We start from the raw sequence: 22,851 nt of genomic DNA, 5'->3' as shown, positions 1-22,851 counted from the left end.
CCCATACACATGACTAAAATCTAAGAATGGATGAAGCCAACTTGGTCATTATGTGTGCCATTATTTTAATTAAGTAAAACGAAAACATTGATTTCACTTACAGTTTGGGACAATAGCAGTGTTTATATCCAAAGCCAATTTCTAATACAAATCCTCTGTTTGGCAAATCCATGATGAAAGTTAATCTGAATAATAAAAGCCCCCCAAATTCTGTCTTGAGGAAATAAAACCAGGTCCGTTACTGATGGTTCAAGTGTGATGACTTGACGAGGTGAAGGTCCAAAATATGTATCTGTATTATTTGTATTATATGTATTCATGAGATTTGGACGATCATTAAGAAAAGCGATGCACAAAGGGAAAATTAGTAACCAGTTGGTCCCAGTTAGATTCTGTTAGATACATTAACTGGCTGCTGGGCAATAATAAAATCCCAGAGTTTTGTCTCACAGGCAGCTGCAGTCTCAACCTGCTATACAGTTGGAATGGTGTTGAGTAGTAGAATATCAAGCGTCGTGGTAAAACCACGGTTCAGATTTTGGTTACTTTCCGATTTTCAATTTATTGATCAAGGCAGTGTTTGTACGCAGCACGAAAATAAATGCTTCCTGAGAGTCTAATCATGGGGGGGAAGTCCATAAGTGTAGGGAAGACGAACCCCATGTTTGTAGTCCACTTGCTGTTTTGACAGTGGTGCTAGCGAGTAGCACACGGAATTCTATGGTCGTGATTTGGGGGATCTATTAAATGACATCGAGCTATTAAGTTAACTCAAAATCTGAAACATTAAATTTGAAGAAGATGCAGGATGACGCGCGCTACCTCAAACGGTGAGGCGGAACAAGTTAACATGGTTGTAATGTTAACTTAGTATTTTTTTGAGAAAAGAAACATCAGTATTAGCTAGCTAACCTTCCTACAATACCTCTTGCATTATGATGTAATTAAAATGTGACAGTCTTCTGTATCAGATGTGACTATTAACGCTTAACCAAGCACCGAAGTTATTGAAATTCCATCATTTAACGTTAATTAGCCTCGATGCGTGCAGTTCAGTTGCAGCTCACGCTAGTCAACGTTACTGCTTAAATTTGGGGGAATTTCATGTTTTCTTGCTCTCTGAGCAAAGTGAGTACCAAGTGTAAGATGTCTAAAGCGCTTTTGTATACCACTATGTCCTACCAATCAATTCGGCGTGAATGTTAACTAAAGAAAAAGACCTACTCCATAAAAAAATATTGCATTTTATAACCGATACTCTCGCTTTCACAATCAAAAACCTCTCCTGCGTGGAAGCTAGCTCTAACCCATAGCAGTCATTTAGAGAGCTCATCTGTGTGAATCACTACCTGAAACCAAACTGTTTTTGTGCCGAACTCACCACAGGATAACAAAAAACACTGAGAAGGTTTTTCATTTTCCAACCGATATATATTTTCGCCAGTAAACACAACGCCATTCAAGTGACAGATTGTTAAACCTGGTATGGCATTACATTGCTTCAACGAAGGGGGCTGGGATAACAGGGTTACAGCTAATATTGCTAGCAAGCTACTGTGAAATGGTGACCTATAAACTATCTAGCAAATTAGCGGTCTTATATATGTTTACTGTGTGGTAGTTCACACTGAGTTGAGTTAGTATTATAATTATCCAGCCCTTTATGGAAACATACCGGTGGCTCATAGACCAGCCAGTACAGCTCTGTATGTCGCTGTCTGGGCGTGTCCTCCTTTAACGTTATTGTTTCAGTGCATGGTTAAACGTTAACGACAGTTCAAATAGTTTTAACTGTTACTGAGGTAAGAGTAAGAACCAAACCCTTTTACTGTTATCTTTATTTCTCTAATGCGACCCCCCCCTAGTTATCAAAATTCTGTGAAAGAGGTATGACATAAACACCTCTGCTTTGGTACATTTGGAATGGGAAATGGTGAAAAATTTGATAGCTAAAATCATAATATATTATAATATTTAATAATATAATAATATTTAATAATGAACAAGCTCTAGTGTATTGCTTTTTATGCACTCTGGCATCTTATTTACCCTTAAAATCTAATTTTTTAAATTTTATTTTCCAGCTTGGTCATGAATTGTGATGTGTTGAATTGTGACACTTTATTAGGTCTGGGGCTTTTAAAAAAATATTATCAGGTCTTCTCCAATTTAAAAAAAAAAAAATAATTAAATAAATAAATAAATAATAATAATATATATATATACATATATATATATATATATATATATATATATATATATAGATATATACATATATATATACAGCCTATTTAGATCTGGGGCTAGCCTTGGACGCCCAGGCTTGACAATGTTTCTTTTCTTGAAAGAGATATTGACATCACTCTTCGTATTTATTGTAGAATTCATTGATTTGAAATTTAAGCTCAATGCAAGGATTATTTAATATGTATTTAAAATAAGGTCACTGGAGTTTACAAGAACAAAGATGTTTGAGTTATTGTTAACTGTCTGTTCATTGTCACCCAAAGCAAAGTGACTGCGGGCAGTTTAGATGTCCATCCCACAGAGAAGGCCCTTGTGGTCCACTATGAGGTGGAAGCATCTATACTGGGAGAGGGTGGAGGCCATATGCTGGGTGAACGAAAGGAAGGACAAAAAATGTGAGTGCACTCTTGATTTTATACACATAACTTATTTCTTTCTATGACCTCTCACGCCATTGTTTTATCCCTTCTTCATTCTTTATTTGAATTAAAATGTAAAGATACAGGTTTGTCATTGATTTTTTTACATGGTTATATTTGATTTTCTGTTTGTATTATCTTTATTTTCAGGCCATCCATTTTAGATTTCCATTATTGTCTACCTCTTTTAATTTTATCCTCACTGGAATTGATTTAGTTTTATTCAGGCTGGTGTGTGTATCTAGACTGGATATGAGCAGCTGGCCATATTATTAGTCATTTGATTGGTAGGCAATAATATCACATCAGCTGGTTCTTAAGGTCTCTGAGAAAAGTCTGAAATGCTGTAGGGAGAGGTCTTATTTTTCACTGGGTAATGATAAGCTTCTTTACACTGCATGACCATTCTTAGATGAATACTGAACATAAGTAAAAGTCCAATTTGGAATAAAAAAAAAAAAACTGTAATCAGATCTTTTTAATTAGTAACATGCTAGTGTTTCAGCTTCATTGTAGGTTTTGCAGTGGTCTTAAATTCTGTTTCAGGTACGTAAGTGTATAATTCCACTTACTCAAGGCTGCAATCTTAAAAACCTGCTAAAAGCTGTGAAAATGGATGAAGTCAGTCAGCCTTCATCTGTCACCCTTCTCTTTGTCCTCTCTTTCTCCCTCCAGCATCCGAGTGAAAAGTCTTTCTCCCAGTACAGACGTGGGAGCTTTGGCCAAGAAAGTGATGGAGGAGTGTAAACTCATTCCTTCTTCCCGTTTGCCCCAGGTGGAGCAGCTCCTCTACTACTTGCAGAATAGGAAATCATCCCCCGTGGAGGGCAAAAGTCAGTCACATCACCATTTTTGCACCCTTGCTGTAGAGTGTAAACATATCCTAATTTTCACATCAAAATTTGATCATAAACACAATGACCAACTTCAGTTTATTCCTCTCATCTAGTCTGGCACCATACTTATACATGTAAAGCTTTACTTGTAGGATCAATGAACCAGCTTCAGTTGATTGAATTGTATTATTTCTCACTGGAGTTCCTATCAGCTGATGCCTCATTGAATGCTGTTCTGTCTATGGCCTACAAAACACATGACAGTATGGAAGGTTGTAAACACTGTAAACATTACTTAACACTGACATTTTAATGTAAAGCAAAGTTTGAGAAATCCTAGAAATTCAGCAGGCTGCAAACATTTCAAGAACATTAAATATGTAAAAACACAGACAGATAGCAGATATGAGGAGTGATGAAGCAATGATTAACAGTTCCCCAAATTAGCCATAGATCCTGTTGTTATTGAATACATGATGAAAAGATCCATGCATAGATGTTCAGTATCTAATGAAATCATAAACCTTACAAAGAATGAATATATGTTTCAAGTTTTGAAGGAAACACAGTAATTTTGGTTGTTTGTGTTTTTGTGTCACCAGTGGAGAAGAAAGAGAAAAGAACCGTGAAACTTAGAGAGCTGACACCGTTTGAAGGCATGGAGGTAACAACTTAAAACACTGGCAGACTCCGCCTGTTTGTTTCTGCATCTTGCTTTTATGATTGTTTTTTAGCTCTCTAACCTGATTTGCACCAACACCAAATTTAAGGCCTCTGTATCATGCAATAATTTATGACTTCCCATGCATGTATTCATTGAATATAATTTACAATATGGATGGTAAAAGACTAAAGCCCCCCAAGCCTCAAATGTCATGTTTACTGTTCACTAGTATAGTTAGATGCCTTGTTAATAGTCAATAACATTATGTGTCTGTGTTGCATGTTTGTCTGTGCAGTTAAACGAGGAGGCCAGTATAACCAGAGTGGATGAGTATATTGAACTGCTCTATGAAGGGATCCCAGAGAAGATCCGAGGCTCTGCTCTCATTCTGCAGCTAGCCCGCAACCCTGATAACCTGGAGGAGCTGCTACACAACGGTATATTTTCATTCAGACTGCTAATGTTGATGTTTTTATCAAAGAAGCTCCTACCTACATTTACATTCATAAATATTTTACTCAAAGGGATAGTTTGGATCTTTCCACAGTGGTGCAGTGGAGGGTATAGTCAGGTATATTGGGTATACCCACTTCTTTTTCTATCCAGTTACAGTATACCCACCTATCAGCTAAAAAGCCATTGTAATATATAGCAGAGTATGCCCACTTCCTCATCAGTAACCTACCTATCTACCTAGTAGTACACCCACCTCATCAATTACCACTACACCACTGCTTATCCATAGTCAGAGTATTACCTACAGTAGATGGCATGGCTTCAGTTTGGAGATGCAGGCTGGAGTACCACAACGGAAGCTAATCAGTGTACTGCTGTGGACAGGGGCAGCAGCAAAATGGATTTTAGCCACCTAAAAAAAGTCCCAGTTAAAAAAAAACAATATCAGTTTTATTGTATACTATATGGAGAATATTTTCACCACTCTTACTTTTCTATCAGACAGTGATTTCAGACAGGGAACTGAAGCCATACTATCACTTTGTTCAAAGCCAGACTCCACTTAGAAAAACAGTAAGTTAACATTGCTGGATACAGAGCTGCTGGTCTACCGCTGCCTCGATCAGTTAGTTTATTTCCATTCTTGTGTGAGTTTGGTTTTTAAAAGTGTTATTTAGTATTTACCATAGTCACACAGTAACACCAACTAATTAAATGATGAGGCAGTGGTAGACCAGCAGTTCCTGTGTTCAGAGAGTTTAAATTACTGTTTTTGTCAACAGAGTCTGGTGGCTTTGACGAAAGCACAGATTGGGGAACTGACGTAGTTAATGGCTTCCCCATCAGAAAGGGCTGTTTGCAATAAGGTAAAGCAGTAAAAAATATTCTCAATATATATTGTACACTTAAACTGATATTGATATTGTTTAGGAGGCTAAAATGTGTACATTGAACATAAGTACATTGCTTAGCTTCCATGTTGGTACTGCTGCCTGTTTCTCCAAACTGGGGGTGTGCTTACTGCTATCTACTGTAGGTTATCCAACTCCACTTTAACAGACTGGAGTTATCCCTTCAGTCGCTACAGATGTGGTATATTTTGCCCTCATTAGGCCAATTAAAACATATGTTTGTGATGTCTTCTTGTCTGTATTTTTTTGTCGGTGAAGGCACTCTTGTCAGCCATGGTGACTGACCACCCAGTTTTCTTCTTTGTCTCTGTTAGAGACATAAAATCAGTCTCTATGCAGCAGTGTTTCTGATCAGACTTGAGGTGATCACAGCAATAGATATAAAAAGCCATAAGAAATGCATATAATGTGGTTCATTCAGTCATGTGTCTAGCTGACATTTACTCGTGTACAATTTTACAGATTATCCTGAAGTAATTTAAAAATGAATTAGTAGTCTTCTACTGTGGCCTGGACTTCTTACTCCAGTCTGTTGTATTTATTTGTTTGTTTTTTAGTGAGTTAATTTGACACATTTATTCCAGTTTATGGGAACCTTGGTTTAAGATACTTGTGATATTCTGATATTTTCAATATTACTGAATCATGTAAACATGCTGTTAATTTAACATGTGATTTTCACACCAAGCTGGATTTTTCAAAGTATCTTTGGTAGTCAATTCAATTACTATGTTATAACCAGTTAACGTGTTTAGTCATATTATTTGTAATTAAGGTGTTCATAATCCAAACATAGTGGCAGAGACTGACCGTTCATCTAGTGCAGCATTCAGATAAAGTGAAAGTGAAAACCACTTTTATCTAGTGATGGAAATAAAGAGACTCTCAATAGATTTGATTTTAGGTTTTATTAAAGAAGAAAGTAATGATGCAAGACATTTTCCAGGTATCGTTACAATAATAAATCAACAATCATTTATAGTTTCTATTGTATTTTGGTGGGTTTATTAAGGAGTTGGCTGTAATACACATAAATATTACCGCAAATAAAAATATCAACAAAAATCTTGATGTAAAAGATTCTGGTAACGTGAGCACCAACTGTAGCTGAACAGTTAGAATTTTCAGACAACCAAATTATGCCAGCAACAATCCCCATCTCAGTCAGACTTGTGGCCTTGTTTAACACAAAATCAGCTGTACTTGTACCTGTACGAGTCATGTTACATCACATGAACTGCATCTGTGTGTGTAGAGGCAGCCCTAGGTGCTCTCGCCAGAGTGTTGAGGGAGGACTGGAAACAGAGTGTAGAGCTTGCTACCATCATCATTTACATCTTCTTCTGCTTCTCCAGGTAACACACACACACACACACACACACACACACACACACAATTCCTTTAGAAAGGTCTAACTATTCTACTTCATCCTTTTACATTATGTGCCTCCTCTCCTTCAGTTTCTCCCAGTTTCACAGAGTGGTAAGTCATTATAAAATAGGTGCATTGTGTATGAGCGTGGTGGAACATGAGCTGAAGAGATACGATGTATGGCGTGAGGAGCTCCGCAAGAAAACCAAGGCTTATATCCTTTTATCTGTTGTCATCTGCTTATTCCATTGAGCTGCAGGTAATAAGCCGTCTACTCTGCTCTCGTATAGTTTACCGTACTTATTTTGTGCGGGTGTGTGTGTGTGTGTGTGTGTGTGTGTGTGTGTGTACAGTATATGTTTCTTAACACTCATCTGTGTACGTGAGTCAGCGCCAGAGAATGGCTCTCTAAGAAGAGACCAGGACAAAGCTGTGAGAAAATACCATGGCCTTCTGGCTAAGCAGGAACAGCTGCTCAGAGGTGGGCCAACCTTTCAACACTACACTTGGTTTTTTTTTTTTCTTTATTTATTTATTTTGTTTTTGGTCAAACATTAGCAAAAACACAAGCTTGTATTAGTCTTTGCTGTGATGCAAATGCAACATTTATGTAAAATTGTTAGATCCATTGGTTTTCTTCTTTCTAATTTTAACCCAACAATGATTTGATTGATGGTACCAGAAATAACAAGTTGCCTATAAATCTCTCTCTCGCCTTCTGTTTCTGATTTTTTCCTCTCTTTCTGTCTCATTCGCCGTCACCCAGTGTCTCTTTACCTTCTATTGAACCTTGCTGAGGACACCAGGACAGAGCTGAAGATGAGGAATAAAAACATTGTTGGTCTTCTCGTTAAAGTCCTTGAAAGGAACGATGAGGAGCTGCTGGTCCTGGTGGTTTCATTCCTCAAAAAATTGTCCATCTTCCTGGAGAACAAGAATGACATGGTGAGTGGAAGAGATTAACTTCAGAATTATCCTGTCAGTGTAGATAATGGTGCAAGGAGGGACAGAGGAATAACTTACTATATAATTTTATTTATTTACTTAACACCAAGCAATGTTGAGTCATTGACAAAGTGTCATGGCAAGCCATGAGTCTACAAACGAGGTGACTGACTTGTCAAACCATAAGCCAAGTAGGGGAGTGCATGTCCTCTTCTTCTGCCTTTAATAACAGATTCAATAAAACAAATAGATCAGTTTTGAGAATCAGTTACAAAAAATGAAATGCACCACACTTTTCTTTGCTACCATCTAAAATAATCCATCCACTTGACAGATGTGGTGTATCAAGATGCTGATTGAAGAGCATCATTACTACACAGGTGTGCCTTGGGAAGGTCACAATAAATGGCAACTCTAAAATGTGCAGTTTGATGACAGAACACAATGCTACAGATGTCAGGTTTTGAGGGAGCGGAGCAGTGGTCACAGATATTTATTGGCCCATTGTCAGTCAGCTCGAATCAGCAGTAATGAAACTAAAAAACTACTTTTAGCTCCTTTTCCAGCACATTACAACGCTCCACCACAAAATACTGTCTTTGAACATTGTTCAAAATCTAGTCAGCACCGAGTCTGGAAGAGAGACTCAATAAGTAAGACATATAAAAAAGAAGTAACCACCGTAATATTTTCACTGATCTCCATGCTGCTTTTTACTGTTTACTTATCAGTTTTCAGGTCCATCTGTGACATCGAACCAGAAAAACAAAACAAAAAAGAAAAAAAAGAAGGGCAATATTTCAACTGTAGAGCAGTCTACTCAGCTCTGGTCTCTTAGCAATGGAAAATGAGTCGATTGCCTATGTTAAACAGCTCTTCCCATGTTTAAAAAAAAAAAACTGTAGCTGTCAATTTACAGCTGGACCTTCACCAGTTTGTTTACAAGATTGGTAGAAGAGTGAGCGGAGAACAGAAGAGGGCGCCATGGTGCAGACTTTCAGCACCCTTGCTGGGGCGTCATTGGGTCCTGGCACTTTGCCTGGTTTGCAGCAACTTATCTGTTACTGTACATCCTCCTGGCATAGAAAGGGACAGTTATTGTGGAGAGGATGGGTCTTGGGTCACAGCCACTGAGGATCTTTACTTTTTGAAATGCTTGTCTGTTGCTTCTGCATCAAGTTTATATTTGCATCTGAGACTGGCATAAATAGTGTAATTTATTACAATGCAGCCATTGAATTTTAGGGAAGCTCTGTCCTTGTGTTTAAAGGCTTTTTCTTTTTCCATTTAACTGTGTTTAATGTTAAATTCAGGATTTGTGAAGATTAAGATATATTCTGAATGTCTTCCCAGGAATCGTGGTTGTGATATAGAACCTGAATGTAGTCTGTGATGACAGAGGCTCTTTTTCAGATCCCCATCAATTAATATCTGTTGTTTTTGTGTTTGTGATTTGCAGGCTGAGGTGGATACTGTAGAACGATTGGCTCGTCTGATTCCCTGTGACCATGAAGACCTGTTAAACCTGACTTTGCGTCTGCTGCTCAACCTCTCCTTTGACTCTGGACTCAGAGCCAAGATGGTAGAAGCTGGACTGTTACCGAAACTGACTGCCTTGTTGGGTAACTGCACACATTAACAGAGAACAATATATACTGTCCATATTGCATGTACAATACATCCTGCTTTATTCTCAATACAGTAGCCATGTGATGAATAACTACCTTTACGGAGCACATTATATTAAGTTTTCAGCTATGCTAGCAGCTCTGTAGATAGAAATGCAGGTCAGTCACCATTTTGGTCACCTTTTAAATGGATGGGTGGAACATTTTGTGCAGAAATTCATGTTCCCCAGAGGATGAATCCTATTAATTTCAGTGATCTCCTGACTTTTCTAGTAGGTCAACATTTTTGGAAATATTTTGGATGGATCACTATGAAATGTGGTACATTTGTCTATGGTGCTTACAGGATGAATCCTGCTGACTTTGGAGATCCTCTGACCTTTCCTCTAGCGCCACCCTGAAGTTGACATTTGGGATTTTGAATTGTTAGATGGATTGCCAGTAAATCTGGCACAGACATTCAAATCCCCCGAGGGTTAATTGTAATCACTTTCCCTTAATGGCACTAAATGAAAATTTGTTAGAACAAAATTTGCCAAATTTAGATACTTTGGTTTAGCATCAAATATCTATAAGATATTGAAAACCTGTAAGACGATGAACAGGCCGTCAATAATTAAAGAGTACAAGAATATTTTGACTGATGTTTGGATATGTTTGTTGTCATGCAGGCGATGAGAACAATCGTCAGGTAGTCATGCGTATCTTGTATCACATCAGCATCGATGACCGTTTTAAGGGGATGTTTGTTTACACTGACTGCATGCTTCAGGTACGTTGAAATCCACAGAAAATCTCTTTAAACAAACTAAAGGAATATAAAGTGTTAACATCAACATTTATACTTAGAGGGTGAGGAGCTCCTGGACCTCATTTATACAAAGCTGTCTTTGTCTTTGTGTCTGTGTCTAGCTAATGCAAATGCTGTATGAGCAGAGTGAGGAGGAGATAGAAGCTGAGCTTATCTCCATCTGCATCAACCTGGCTGCTAACAAGAGGAATGCACAGCTCATGTGTGAAGGTATATTTTTCTGATCTGCTTTTTATAACCAGATAATGACTTGTTATCTCCAGACTACTGACACTTTTTCCACAGGTAGATCTTCCATTGTCTGTCAGTGGTGGTGTTGACTCAGTCCCTGACTTAGCAAGGGAGTTATCTGTGTTTATAGCCTGGTTTGATTGATCTGTGGTTATTGGTTAAATAGTACTTGTGTTTTACTGTAAAGTCTCTGTTTGTTTGTTTGTTTGTGTATGCCTGTATGTAGGAAATGGGTTAAAGATGCTTATGAAGAGAGCTCTGAAGATGAAAGACTGCCTTCTGATGAAGATGATCAGAAACATCTCACAGCACGATGGACCAACCAAACCAGTGTTCATAGTGAGTTACAAATGCAAGAAAAAAAATAGTACTACTCCCAAGACCCCAAAAAGCCATGAAAAAAAACTGGTTTTGCACAAGTATTGTTGGTATAAATATTAGTATTGGTGTTAGTATTACTGTTAGTGGTAGCAGTGCAAGCAGGAGAAGCAGTCTTTTATTCTAGTGTCATGATGAGCTCCTTTGTCTGTCTCTGTCAGGACTATGTTGGGGACCTGGCAGCAGAGATCCGTGCAGAGGAAGAGGAGGAGTGGGTTCTGGAGTGTCTAGGGACGCTTGCCAACCTCACTATCCCTGACCTGGACTGGGAGTTGGTGCTAAAGGAATACAACCTGGTACCTTACCTCAAAGACAGACTTAAACCAGGTACTGATACAATTTAGGGAATACACATAAGGCATAGACATATACCTAAGAATAGTCCTTGAATTATAAACCAGTTTTAGAGCCCATCTGATAAAGCCACACATTTAGAAACGATACGTTTGCACTGGGATTTTGCACATTTACATAGCATATTGTCACTGTCGGGCAGAAGCCTTGTATGTCAAAAACTGCTTTTCAGGAAATGAAAAAACCCTGTGTTTTTAAAATGATTGAACATGCATATTGCAACCATGGAGCACCAGTACGACCTGCAAATATTAATATATGAACTGGAGATCTGTTAGTTTGTTTCCCTCTCATAGCGAGTAAATCCTCGGATTTAATGGTGCTGCTGTAACAGTTTAACTTTTAATGAGTTTAACAATAGTGTGAGCAGACGAAGTGTGGGTTTTTGTGTCTGCAGGGCTCCAGACTGTGACCATTTTGTCATATTTTGCGACCATGGAGCACCAATGCAACTTGCAAATATTATTAATATTTGAGAGCTGTTTCCAGCACAAATCTTAATGTTGAATTGTGTGGTAGTAATGGTTTAATTTTCTGCTAACTGCTAACAACTGCTGTTGAACGGAAGCTTCAGGGAGCGGCTGTGGCTCAGGAGGTAGAGTGGGTCGTTCACTAATTGGAATATTGGCAATTCAATCCCCACAGTTCACATTGGTGAAATATACATGGGCAAGATACTAAACACCTTGGCTGTTGTATGGGTGCATGAGTTTGTATAAGCTGAGTAGCAGGTGGCAACTTACAGTCAGGTCCATAATTATTTGGACAATGATACAGTTGTCATCATTTTGGCTCTGTACACCACCACAATGGGTTTTAAATGAAACAATGAATACCTGCTTAAAGTGCAGACTCTCAGCTTTCATTTAAGGCTTTTTTCAAAAATGTAGTATGAACCGTGTAGGAATTACAACCATTTCTTCACACAGTCCCCCAACTTTAAGGGCTCATAAGTATTTGGACAAACTAACATAATCATCAATTAAACAGTCAGTTTTAATACTTGGTTGCAAATCCTTTACAGTCAATGACTGCCTGAAGTGTTGGACACATAGGCATCATCAGATGCTGGGTTTCTTCCCTGGTGATGCTCTGCCAGCCCTTTACTGCAGCCGTCTGTACTTCCTGCTTGTGTTTTGGGTGTTTTGCCCTCAGTTTTGGCTTCAGCAAGAGAAACGCATGCTCAGTTGGATTCAGGTCAGATGATATGACTTGGCCATTGCAGAACATTCCACTTCTTTGCCTTAAAAATGTCTTTGGTTGCTTTTGCAGTATGCTTCAGGTCAATGTCCATCTGCACTGTGAAGCATCGTCTAATGAGTTTTGAAGCATTTAGTTGAATCTGAGCAGATAATGTAGCCCCAAACACTTCAGCTTTCGTCCTGTTTAATTGATTATTGTGTTAGTTTGTCCAAATACTTATGAGCCCTTAAAGTTGGGGGACTGTGTGAAGAAATGGTTGTAATTCCTACACGGTTCATAACTACATTTTTGAAAAAAGCCTTAAATGAAAGCTGAGAGTCTGCACTTTAAGCAGGTATTCACTGTTCATTTAAAACCCATTGTGGTGGTGTACAGAGCCAAAATGACGACAACTGTATCATTGTCCAAATAATTATGGACCTGACTGTATATGGTAGCCTCGGCCTAGACAAGAAGACGCTATACAAGAGCAGGTCCGTATACCGTGGTGAATGATAAACTAGACGAGCTGGATGCTTCACAATAAAAGCACCAGTGGTTCCGCTTTGATTTATATACATACATACATATATATATATATATATATATATATATATATATTTATTTATTTATTTATTTATTTATTTATATATAGTAACTGTAATTCATTTATTTTATTCAGTAGTTTAGGATTTTGGTAGTCTACTGTAGTTTAGAAGAGATTTCAGAATATCATGACATATATTGTGTATCGCAAAACAGCCTAAAAATGCTGTGTTATTATTTAAAGGCCATATTGCCCAGCCCTAGTCTGAGGTGGTTAGTGCAATTTACAGGTCATAAAGTTTATTGTAGCTATGTATGCACTTACTTTTTCTGTTGTTGATTACATTTGGCCAAAGTCTCTTTCTCACTGTTTATCAGACCGCAAATGATACAAGAATTAGCTAGCCAGCGAGCACAACCTGTGATCCCTCTGCCTCACTCTTCACCTCTAGGAGACTATTCGCCAAGAGGAGAGCAGGCAGAAGGTCTGGTGACTAAACATAAGAAGCGACTGCAGCAACTCGAATTCAGCCAGTGCAAACCCCAGCACCGGGGGTTGTAGACTCAAGAAACACTTGAGTAAAGAAAACACTGTACTTATTCAAACAACCAGTTTTTTATTTAGAAGTCAGACGAAATCACCTTGTCACCAATTACATTCAGCTCTGCTGTTTACAGCACCAGAAGTGCTTTATTACAGCACTTCATTCAGTGGAGATGGGGTGAAGCTATGAGGTTTAACTGACAGTTTGAGGATCTAGTGGAGTTATGAGATTGAGTCACAAGCTCTTTAATACTTCTCACTGGTTACGTATTTATAAAATCCGCATTCAGACATAAAGTGTGACCAGTAGCTTTGATTTATGAAAAAGATAAAAATGACTAAAAATAGATACAAGGTTTTCACCTGACAGTGACGCTCAACCCAGTAAACTGCAGAAATGTATCTTAAATTGTCTGCCATGTTTGTGTACCATTTGCAATTTTCTTAAAGTTTATTGTTTTATTTGTGTTTTTATTTCTAGTTATTTAGAACTAACTTTATGTTCACTGAAGTTAACTTCACTTAACTTCAAGTTATATATTCACTGTTAATGTCAATTATCATTCAAATGTAAAATGTCCTGCCTCACACATATCATTCTCACAACTCTTAACTAAATGTTCATATTATTAAGATTAATTTTACAGTGTTTGTGTGTGTTAAGACATATCATCTGACATGTCATTATTGGGTTTTGATCATACTCAATTATCAGTTTCAACTTCAAAAATCCAACGTCAGTTAGTCTCTAGTATATGGCCTCCAAGACGTCTTGATTTTTCAGCAGGAGTTTTTTTTGGTGTATCTTATTTTCTACCACAACAGCCTGGATCACCAACATTTAATAAAGTTTCATCCTTTTATCTTTGTGTTTGTTTCAGGCTCAGCAGAGGATGACCTTATTCTGGAGGTGGTGATAATGATAGGAACAGTTTCCATGGATGATGCCTGCGCTGCCATGTTGGCTAAATCTGGCATTATTCCTGCCCTTATCGAACTACTAAATGGTAACACACACACTTACCTGTGGTTTTACTCAAGATGTTGTGTTTTAGACTCATGAACTGAGTGATAGATGTTTACACATTAGTAGTAGTAATTGCAGTATGGAATGTCAAACCTGCTAAGAGATACTTCTAGACCAGTTTTATAACTTGTTCTCCATATGTTCTTCTGTTTGTTGAATACAGCCCAACAGGAGGATGATGAGTTTGTGTGTCAGATTGTCTACGTCTTCTATCAGATGGTGTTTCACCAAGCTACACGAGATGTCATCATCAAAGACACACGTATCCTTCCCACAGTGCACTCTGCCTACTGCAGATTTAAAGATTAATGAGAATCTTTTAGCTGGGTCCACAGCTCCTGAAGTTGAGGTGAAACAGGTCTCATAAACTGGAAAATCTCAGATCACCACCCTTTAAGAATTTCTTTCTTTAACCTTTTCTGCAGAGGCTCCAGCCTACCTCATTGATCTGATGCATGACAAGAATGCTGAGATCAAAAAAGTGTGTGACAACACCCTCGATATTATTGCTGTAAGTGAAACACACAGGATGATGCACACACAGGGTAGCAACTTTAAGTAACAAAAGTAACTCATCAGATAGAGTCACTAGCCCCCTTTACACTGCCTCCTCAAGGTGGGAATTTTAAGCCATTTTGCTGCCTTGCAGTTCTTAATAAAAGGTACTATTGCAGAATGGGGTGACAGAGTTGTCTTGCCTTTAAGGCGGCATCAGAGGTAGTAACAGTGCTGAAATGACTGCTGTATAATTGGTACAGTCAGCAGGACAGTATCATGGGCAGCATGGGTGTGACATTTTGACAAACTGTGATGCACTGCGGGAGATTTAAAAAGTAGCTGTAGCAGTTAGCAGCGAATTCGAAGAACAGCAGTCAAAATGTAGGAAAATTGAGAAAACAATGAGGTCCAGGAGCTCCTTACCCTCTAAGTAGAAGGTGTTTCAAAAAAGGGTAGAGAAATGCACCTCCCTGTCTTTGTCCGTAGGTTTTCCTCTTATTTATCTCTCTTCATTTTTATCTTCCAGGAGTACGATGAGGAGTGGGGAAGGAAAATTCAGTCAGAGAAGTTCCGTTTCCATAACAACCAGTGGTTGGAGATGGTCGAGAGTCGCCAAGCTGATGAGTCTGAACCATATCTATACGACAACGACAACGACAGGACTGATCTGTTCTATAGCGCAGGTACATAGACACACACGCACGCACGTGCACACACACCCATGCATGTATGATAATTTGCACTGCAAAAAGTGACATGCTGGTCATTTTATCTTGTATGCTGAATTATCAAGTTTACCACAAGGATTTTAAGATACCTACAGATCATTGTGCCAGTTTCAGTAAATAATGTATCATAACGTCATGTCAATGTCAATGACAGTATCATTAGTTGAAAATTGATAACAGATATGTCATGTTCTATAGGAGTGTCTGTACATTTCCTCCAAAGTGACTACTACCATTATAGTGTCTTTTTAGCAGATAGCAGCTACTAAATTGTCCTCACCATGCTAACCAGTATCGGAAATACCACAAAAACGACCATGAATTCATTGGACAAAAATCACTTTCAAGTAGACTACATATAGGAAAAAGAAAACAGTTTTATTTATTAATTAATTTAATCACCAACACAGAAGCTTTTGGTGTCAGTGTGGATTGACTTTTTTCCTAATACAAACTATTACACTATTTACAGCTCCTATAGCAACATTTATAAAAGACTAATTATGATGAGTTTGGCTAAAGGCTGATTTATAGTAGTGCGTCAGCTCTACACAGAGCACACACTGTAGCCTGTGCGAGTGCCCTACGTCGTTGTGAGCAGTTACACCTCCAAACGCTTGTTGGCAGTAGGGTTTCTATGCCACTGTGTGGAGTTTCTGTAAAGAGCAGTGAAGTTTGATTGATTCAACCAAACACACATTAAACATGGCTTAATATCCACAATAATGAACTAAAGTACAAAATTGGGCTCCATTATAACACACGAGGTTCACAGACAAAACAACTGTCATGTCTTGTTTTCCCCACAAATGCAACATTCTACCATTATTAGCATACGCCTATTGCATGTCGCATTACATAAATTAACCTAGCGGCTAGTGGAGTTTTCATCTACTGGTATGAAGTGGAGATAAATCACACACAAGACTTAAAATGCTGTTTTGGGGGATTTTATTGTTTTCACAGTTCACTGTTTCTTATATGTCAAATAAATGTAAATATAAGCTTGAAAATGGTTTTCAGCTTACCAAAATAAACAGGAGGTCTGCGTCACTGTGATCTGTAGTTAGATTTCTGAGGAGGTGCATGTCAGGCACCTACGCAGAGCCTACACTGTAGGTACAGTGTTGATTCATCACAGAATCATAAACACGGCTTTATAAAGTGCAAGCACTATCTATAACTAAACACTTGTGAATAAATTATGTTTTGTGTGTATTAAATGTATGTATGTGTGTGTTTTATCCTCGTGTGTGTGTGTGTGTCTTTAGATGGAATAACTCCAGCAGATGGTTCAGTCAGCCCAGATTTCTTCAGTGACCTACAGCCTCAAAATGGAGACTTGCACCATCCAGGGTGAGTTAACACACTCCAAAAATAATTATTAAATTATTATAAATAATAAATAAATAAATAACAGTAGAATATGCTTTGCCATTTTCTCCCAGACAATTAGAGGAGAATGTGATCAGTAATCTCAATGACAGAGAAGATCTGTGAGCTCTGAAGAACATACTACCAGGCAATGATTACCTGCTAATATAAGCCTTTTAAAAGAATTTGACAACTGGGGCTGCAGCTCGGGGAGGGCGACATATTTGATATGCTTGATGTATCGCAGCTTGTTTCACACGTGATGTATGAAATTACTGTTTTCACATTGTTTTTTTAAACCACTAGCATGAGAATTGTGTTAGCGTTTCAGCTTTCGCTCCCTCTCACAGACACACATATAATAGACTCACAAATATGATTCGTCCCACACATACATGGACTGGAGAGCTGTTCGTTTTTCTCCAGCTCACAGTAGATAAATCCTCATGTTTAATAGTGCCACGGGAACAGTTAAACTTAACGAGTTTAATGATAGTGTTAGCAAATGAAGCGTGTGTTTTTGTACGTGTAGGGCTCTAAACTGTGACTACACACTTTAAGCCCGATACGAGACGGGTGTTTCAAAATTAAAGCACTTGTGGTTTCACTTTGATTTATGTAATCAATACTTTTTTTAAAAAAAATTTATACTAACTTTATTATGAAAGTAGCTACTTTATTTAACTTTATTGTACCTGTAGTTCATTTGATAATTTTGTAGTTTATTAGTCTGCTGTAGTTTAGAGGACATTTCAAAATAACAACATCTATATAGTTAATCGTGATACAGCCTAAAAATTTTGCAATATTATTTTTAAGCCATATGGCCCAGTCCTACCTGCAACAAACGATCATATTCATTGTGGATTAGCCTGTTGATTATTTTGTCAATTTATTTGATAAATTGTTTATAAAATGTCAGAAAATGGTAGAAAATGTCGATCAGTGTTCCCAAAGCCCAAGATGACGTCTTTAAATACCATGTTTTGTCCACAATCCAAAGAAACCAGAAAATATTCACCTTTAGGAAGCTAGAATCAGATCAGAGAATTTTGACTTTTTCTTAAAAATTACTCAAACCAGTTAATCAAGTATCCAGTCATATGGTCATTAATGTAATAATTGACAGCTAATCAATTAATTGTTACAGCTCAGCAGACAATGTACAAACACAATTATACAGACACCTGAAGATGGTGTAAGCTCAACTGAAGAAAGGTGTTCACACATTTGAATTTAGCTAGTTTTAACGTCAGACTTATTTTTATTTATTTTCATATACATCTGTGTCCCTCCTCTACTGCTAGCAGACTCATGCGGGCCACTTTGTGCTTATTTTGGGTTCCTGCAAAGTGAAAGTAACAGTCTATTCATTTGAGTGGCTTTGTTTTCCAGAGATGACAACGAAGTCTTTGATCAGACCAGCTCCTCACCTGGACGACCAGCTACAGCTTATGGCTTCAGACCTGATGAACAACCCTTCTATCAGTACTCATAGAAACACACACACACACACACACAGTATACCCTGTCATCTTAGATCCATTCCTCCTCCACCTCTAACATCTTCAGTTAGAACGTTCAGTGCTTTAATCCCTCATGACTGAAGGCATCACATTAGTATAGTTACTGGGACAATAACTGTGGTTACATGGACAATATTTCTTTAATCCAACTACAATTAATCTGATTAGAGATTCCAACTCTGATAAATCTGATAAGACGTGTGTTTACATGTCCCAGAGCATTAAATTAGATTATAGCTTTTTTGACTTGTGCAAAGTGGTGTCGACAGCTGTGAAGTGTCTAATCTGTCAGTAATATAACAGGAGAACAAAAAGTATAGAAGTGGAAGAGGTGATTCTGCCTGTTCATACAATTTAGTACCAAGTAACAGAAGTGTAAGACAGGTTATTTTCTGTAGCTACAAATTACAGATGTCCCCTAAACACCTCGTATGTGGACAGATCAGTAGACGCCACAATTTACCCATGCTCCCTAAACATCTCATACGCAGTCTACTGCTACTGGTAGTTGTTAGAGGTCGACCCATAGTGGGTTTCTGAAAGCCGATAACTGAATGTCTAAGGCAAAGTAATAGGCTAAAACAATACATATGGCCCTGAACATCAAACTTAAAGTAATTAATAGAAAAATCTGGAACAGAACATCAAACTAACCATAACCCCAAATTCCTTCCCATCAGGCTAGTTCAGACCAGTCTCTTCTGTTTGAGATGGTCACATGAGGCATTTTTATTCTGATTGGGCTATTATCCAGATTATTAGTGGAATATTAGAGTCCATGTAAGTGCACCTATTGATCATAGAGATGCATATTACTGGTTAGGACTGACACACTACCACTGTAGATTTTAAACTAGTTATCAAATAAACTGCAGTTCCAAGCAGTCACCTTTCATTACCCATTTCATTTATTCACCATTAGGTTAAACAGATAATAGTTAGTCTTCCTAACCCAGTGGCTACAGCCCTCTGATAGTGACTTCCCAGTGGGTCAGCAAATAATTTAAAGACTGTGAACAGACTTCACATTTCTAATAATATACTTTATGTTAATATGTTTTTGCATGTTTTCCTATATTATAATGAATATTTGTTGCCTCTTCAAATCCACTGAAAAAAGATTAGTGAAATGTTTTCTTACATTCCATTGTTGAACAGTTTGAAATCCACCAGTTTGACTCGTCACTATGTCAGCATGCTAACCTACATTATGAGTAACACTAACACTACACACAGTGATTTTATTAACATGCACATAGTTTTCTTTTGTCCATGTCACTGTGAAATTGGTGCAGCGTTGTCATTGATCCGTAAAACTTGGGGTGCTTTCACACTGGAAAACTTGTCTTGTATGTGGATGTCTTCATGATGTCATTATGACATTTTTACATTGTTAGTGAGAAAAACAAAGACAGCTAAGACTCACTGATGTTTGAACAGAGAGAAACATTCAGGCCCAATGAGCAAGGAGGGCAGTGATGAAGGGCTGCTTGTTTTTGCTTTTCTGCAGCCCTCATAGGTGGTTGTGGTTACATCACTCAGCCATTATTTTCCATTTTCCGCATGTCAAAATACTCACCAGCCTTGTCTCCAGGCAACAGCAGTCAAAAGCTGCACTTTGATGAGGAAAGCGTCACCACAGATTGATAAAACCATCTGAGCAGCACGTTTATGACAAAGGGAGGCAGTCAAATTCAAAAAGCAAACCCATTGTGAAAGTGTCTTAAGAAATAATGGGTCTGCGTTGAAGCTTTAAATGTTGTGCCACCATATTTCTCTGGTCATTTCTGTGGCCACCACTCAGTGTGTTCTGTATGTTTCTGATGTAGAACCATAACAGTATTATCTTTTTTCAGTGATGAGAAAAGTAGAAACCCTGTCACTGCAGAAGCGATGGGCCCTCTCTTTCCAACTGTATATACTGTATGTAACTACTCCAGACTGTTTATAAAGATGCACGACGCGTCTCCACTTCCTCCCACCATACAAAATTAAGCTGTGTATACAGGTGTATGACCTGTACTGAAGCCAGCCACCAGGGGGCGATCCAGATGTTTCGGTTTCACTTTTAGGGAGCTGCAAAGTCATCCATCTTTATAAACAGTCACTGGTCACTACATAATAAAATTATGTTACTGACCTGCCACCATACAGCCCTTGCACTGGGGTGTTACATTGGAGTGCACCTGAATGAAGCATTCGTTAAAACGGGGCTTCCACTCACCATGTCAGTGTTAACTGCAGGAAGTCACAGGTCCTTTGAGTCATTGTCAGCACATGTAGCAGCTAGCAACAGGGCCAGACAAAGTACCAGGGTTTCTGTTATTCTGGTCACTGATAGTACACCTGCTTAGTGTTATTCTTAGTTTGTATAGGAGGAGATAAGAGAATCCACCTTCCTTAAATGAACTGGCTTTAATAGTAGGAGAGAATCCTCCAGCTTTCCATTCTTGCTGATTAAAAAGAAAAATGATATCCATAATCCTCATTGGCCCATGTCTAGTTCTCTCTGGCTGTTTGAATAGCGAGATAGTATGCAAGTTTTGGCATGTGCAGTGTTTGATATGCACATGTAATTATCCTACTTGTTGAATCATATACACTAACAGTATTCAATATTGAGTACTTATTTGGACATTTAAGTAGTTGGGACAGAGCTAAGAATGTCATCCCATACATTTACTCTACATCCAGCATATAAGGCGCAATGTCATTGCTCATCATGCCTCTGGCTTCTCCCTGTTTTAACAGCAGTGAGATCAGGAGACTTGGGGCCATGGGGATGAATGTGTCAACTTAAGTCAACATTATTGGCATAATTTCATGTTTTATTGGTACACTAACTGACAAGTACAATTTAAAAATGCAACGGGTAATGTGACTCTCTTGATTCTCACCAATTTAAATACTGAGGCTAGCTTGGTTAAGGGAGCAAATAATGTACCCTTGAATATGGCACTTACTGCTAGGCAACAGAGCGTGTCTGAATGTATAAATGTTATCAGAGCAGTATAGACACCCTTTTCAAAACTAAAGTATGTTGACTAAACTACATCTGAAATGGAGGGTCACACATACTGTTTAACAGGCTGTTACTTCTAGGCATATTTGCACATAGAGTTAAAATTTGATGCATGTCATGTTTTCTTTTTCATTGTAAGTTATTGTTAATCTGTGTATATTATTGTGTTTTTTTGATAATTGATTTTATTGCTACTTAACAAGACACTGTAAACTTAAGCAAGTACTGTAGATAAACTCCATCTCTCTCACTGTCTTTCATCCTCAGGTTCTTTAATAAAAAAAATAAATCCCCCGTTTCTTATGACTGTTTTATGATACAACTGTGTTCGCAGTTACATCCTGGACACATTGTAACACACATTGGTTTTTTTTTCCCCTTTTAGGCCTCTCAGCTGCTTTAAATGTATTTCCTTTGGTTTGCTATTTGTATGCTCAGTACTTCCCAAACCCATGCATTTTCGCTATAACATCACTATTTAAAACACCTTTCTGGTACTCTTGTAAACTACTAATTTTACCTGATAGCTGTGTGTCTGCTTGCAGATGCAAAATGTTTAGTCAAAATACGGGAGTATTATGAACAAAATATAATTCTATAAATAACATTAAATGAATAATTATGCAGAATGATCCCTGTCAGTGCCATAATTTCAAAAATATATGTGACTTTTTCCGCATTAAAATGTCAAAAAAAGATTAGATCAATGTCATGTATTTTGTTGAGTTACGTTCCCACATATTCCCAAACATTTTAAACAATGTTCAAACCCAGAGGAATTTTAAATTTGAATCAAGAGCACAGTCTGTAACTTTTTTCCCCCATTTTATTATGTTCAATCCATACAATTATCTTAAACAAAGATAATTATACAGTTGGTAAAGAAAACAAAAAGACAAAACAAAAAAAATATTACATAGGGGCATCATTTAAATAACAAAGAAAAAAATGAGCCCTCACAAAAGTTCATAGTTAGTTTGCTTTTCTATTCTTCAATGCATTTAATATTTCAGTTTTCAATAAAATATAACTTCATGTCTAATTTCTATTTTCAGTTGTATGTGTGGCATCATTTTGGTCACAGTTCTGCTCCTCTGCTCACCTCATGCAGTACTTTTCCATTTACCCCACCACTGCCAGCCACACCCATCTC

At 37.8% G+C, this 22,851-nt stretch overlaps 1 protein-coding gene across 1 annotated transcript; it reads left to right on the top strand.

Annotated features, from left to right (window-relative positions):
* The first annotated feature begins 75 nt into the window (after positions 1-75).
* Positions 76-21,996, top strand: LOC126382716 (kinesin-associated protein 3-like). The gene is made up of 20 exons (XM_050032758.1): positions 76-830; positions 2,511-2,642; positions 3,342-3,499; positions 4,105-4,166; positions 4,462-4,603; positions 6,789-6,888; positions 6,994-7,118; positions 7,287-7,385; positions 7,671-7,849; positions 9,309-9,471; positions 10,149-10,249; positions 10,390-10,498; positions 10,746-10,858; positions 11,059-11,224; positions 14,405-14,530; positions 14,714-14,812; positions 14,976-15,061; positions 15,575-15,731; positions 17,048-17,132; positions 18,546-21,996. Exons 1-20 carry the CDS (start codon positions 802-804, stop codon positions 18,646-18,648), a joined length of 2,334 nt encoding a protein of 777 aa, XP_049888715.1. The 5' UTR covers positions 76-801; the 3' UTR covers positions 18,649-21,996.
* The last annotated feature ends 855 nt before the right edge of the window (positions 21,997-22,851 follow it).

The sequence above is a fragment of the Epinephelus moara genome, chromosome 21 (genome assembly GCF_006386435.1).
Source record: "Epinephelus moara isolate mb chromosome 21, YSFRI_EMoa_1.0, whole genome shotgun sequence".
NCBI lineage: Eukaryota > Metazoa > Chordata > Actinopteri > Perciformes > Serranidae > Epinephelus > Epinephelus moara.
Note: the sequence above shows the minus strand (reverse complement) of the source record. Positions and strands in the feature narration are given on the sequence as shown.

What these genes read in the sequence shown, in the direction of transcription:
- LOC126382716 (XM_050032758.1), top strand. Translation starts at nt 802, where the DNA reads ATGCAGGATGACGCGCGCTACCTCAAACG. An exon ending in CGAAAGGAAGGACAAAAAAT is followed by an intron (nt 2,643 to 3,341) that starts GTGAGTGCACTC and finishes TTCTCCCTCCAG; the next exon opens with CATCCGAGTGAAAAGTCTTT. An exon ending in CAACCAAACCAGTGTTCATA is followed by an intron (nt 10,859 to 11,058) that starts GTGAGTTACAAA and finishes TGTCTCTGTCAG; the next exon opens with GACTATGTTGGGGACCTGGC.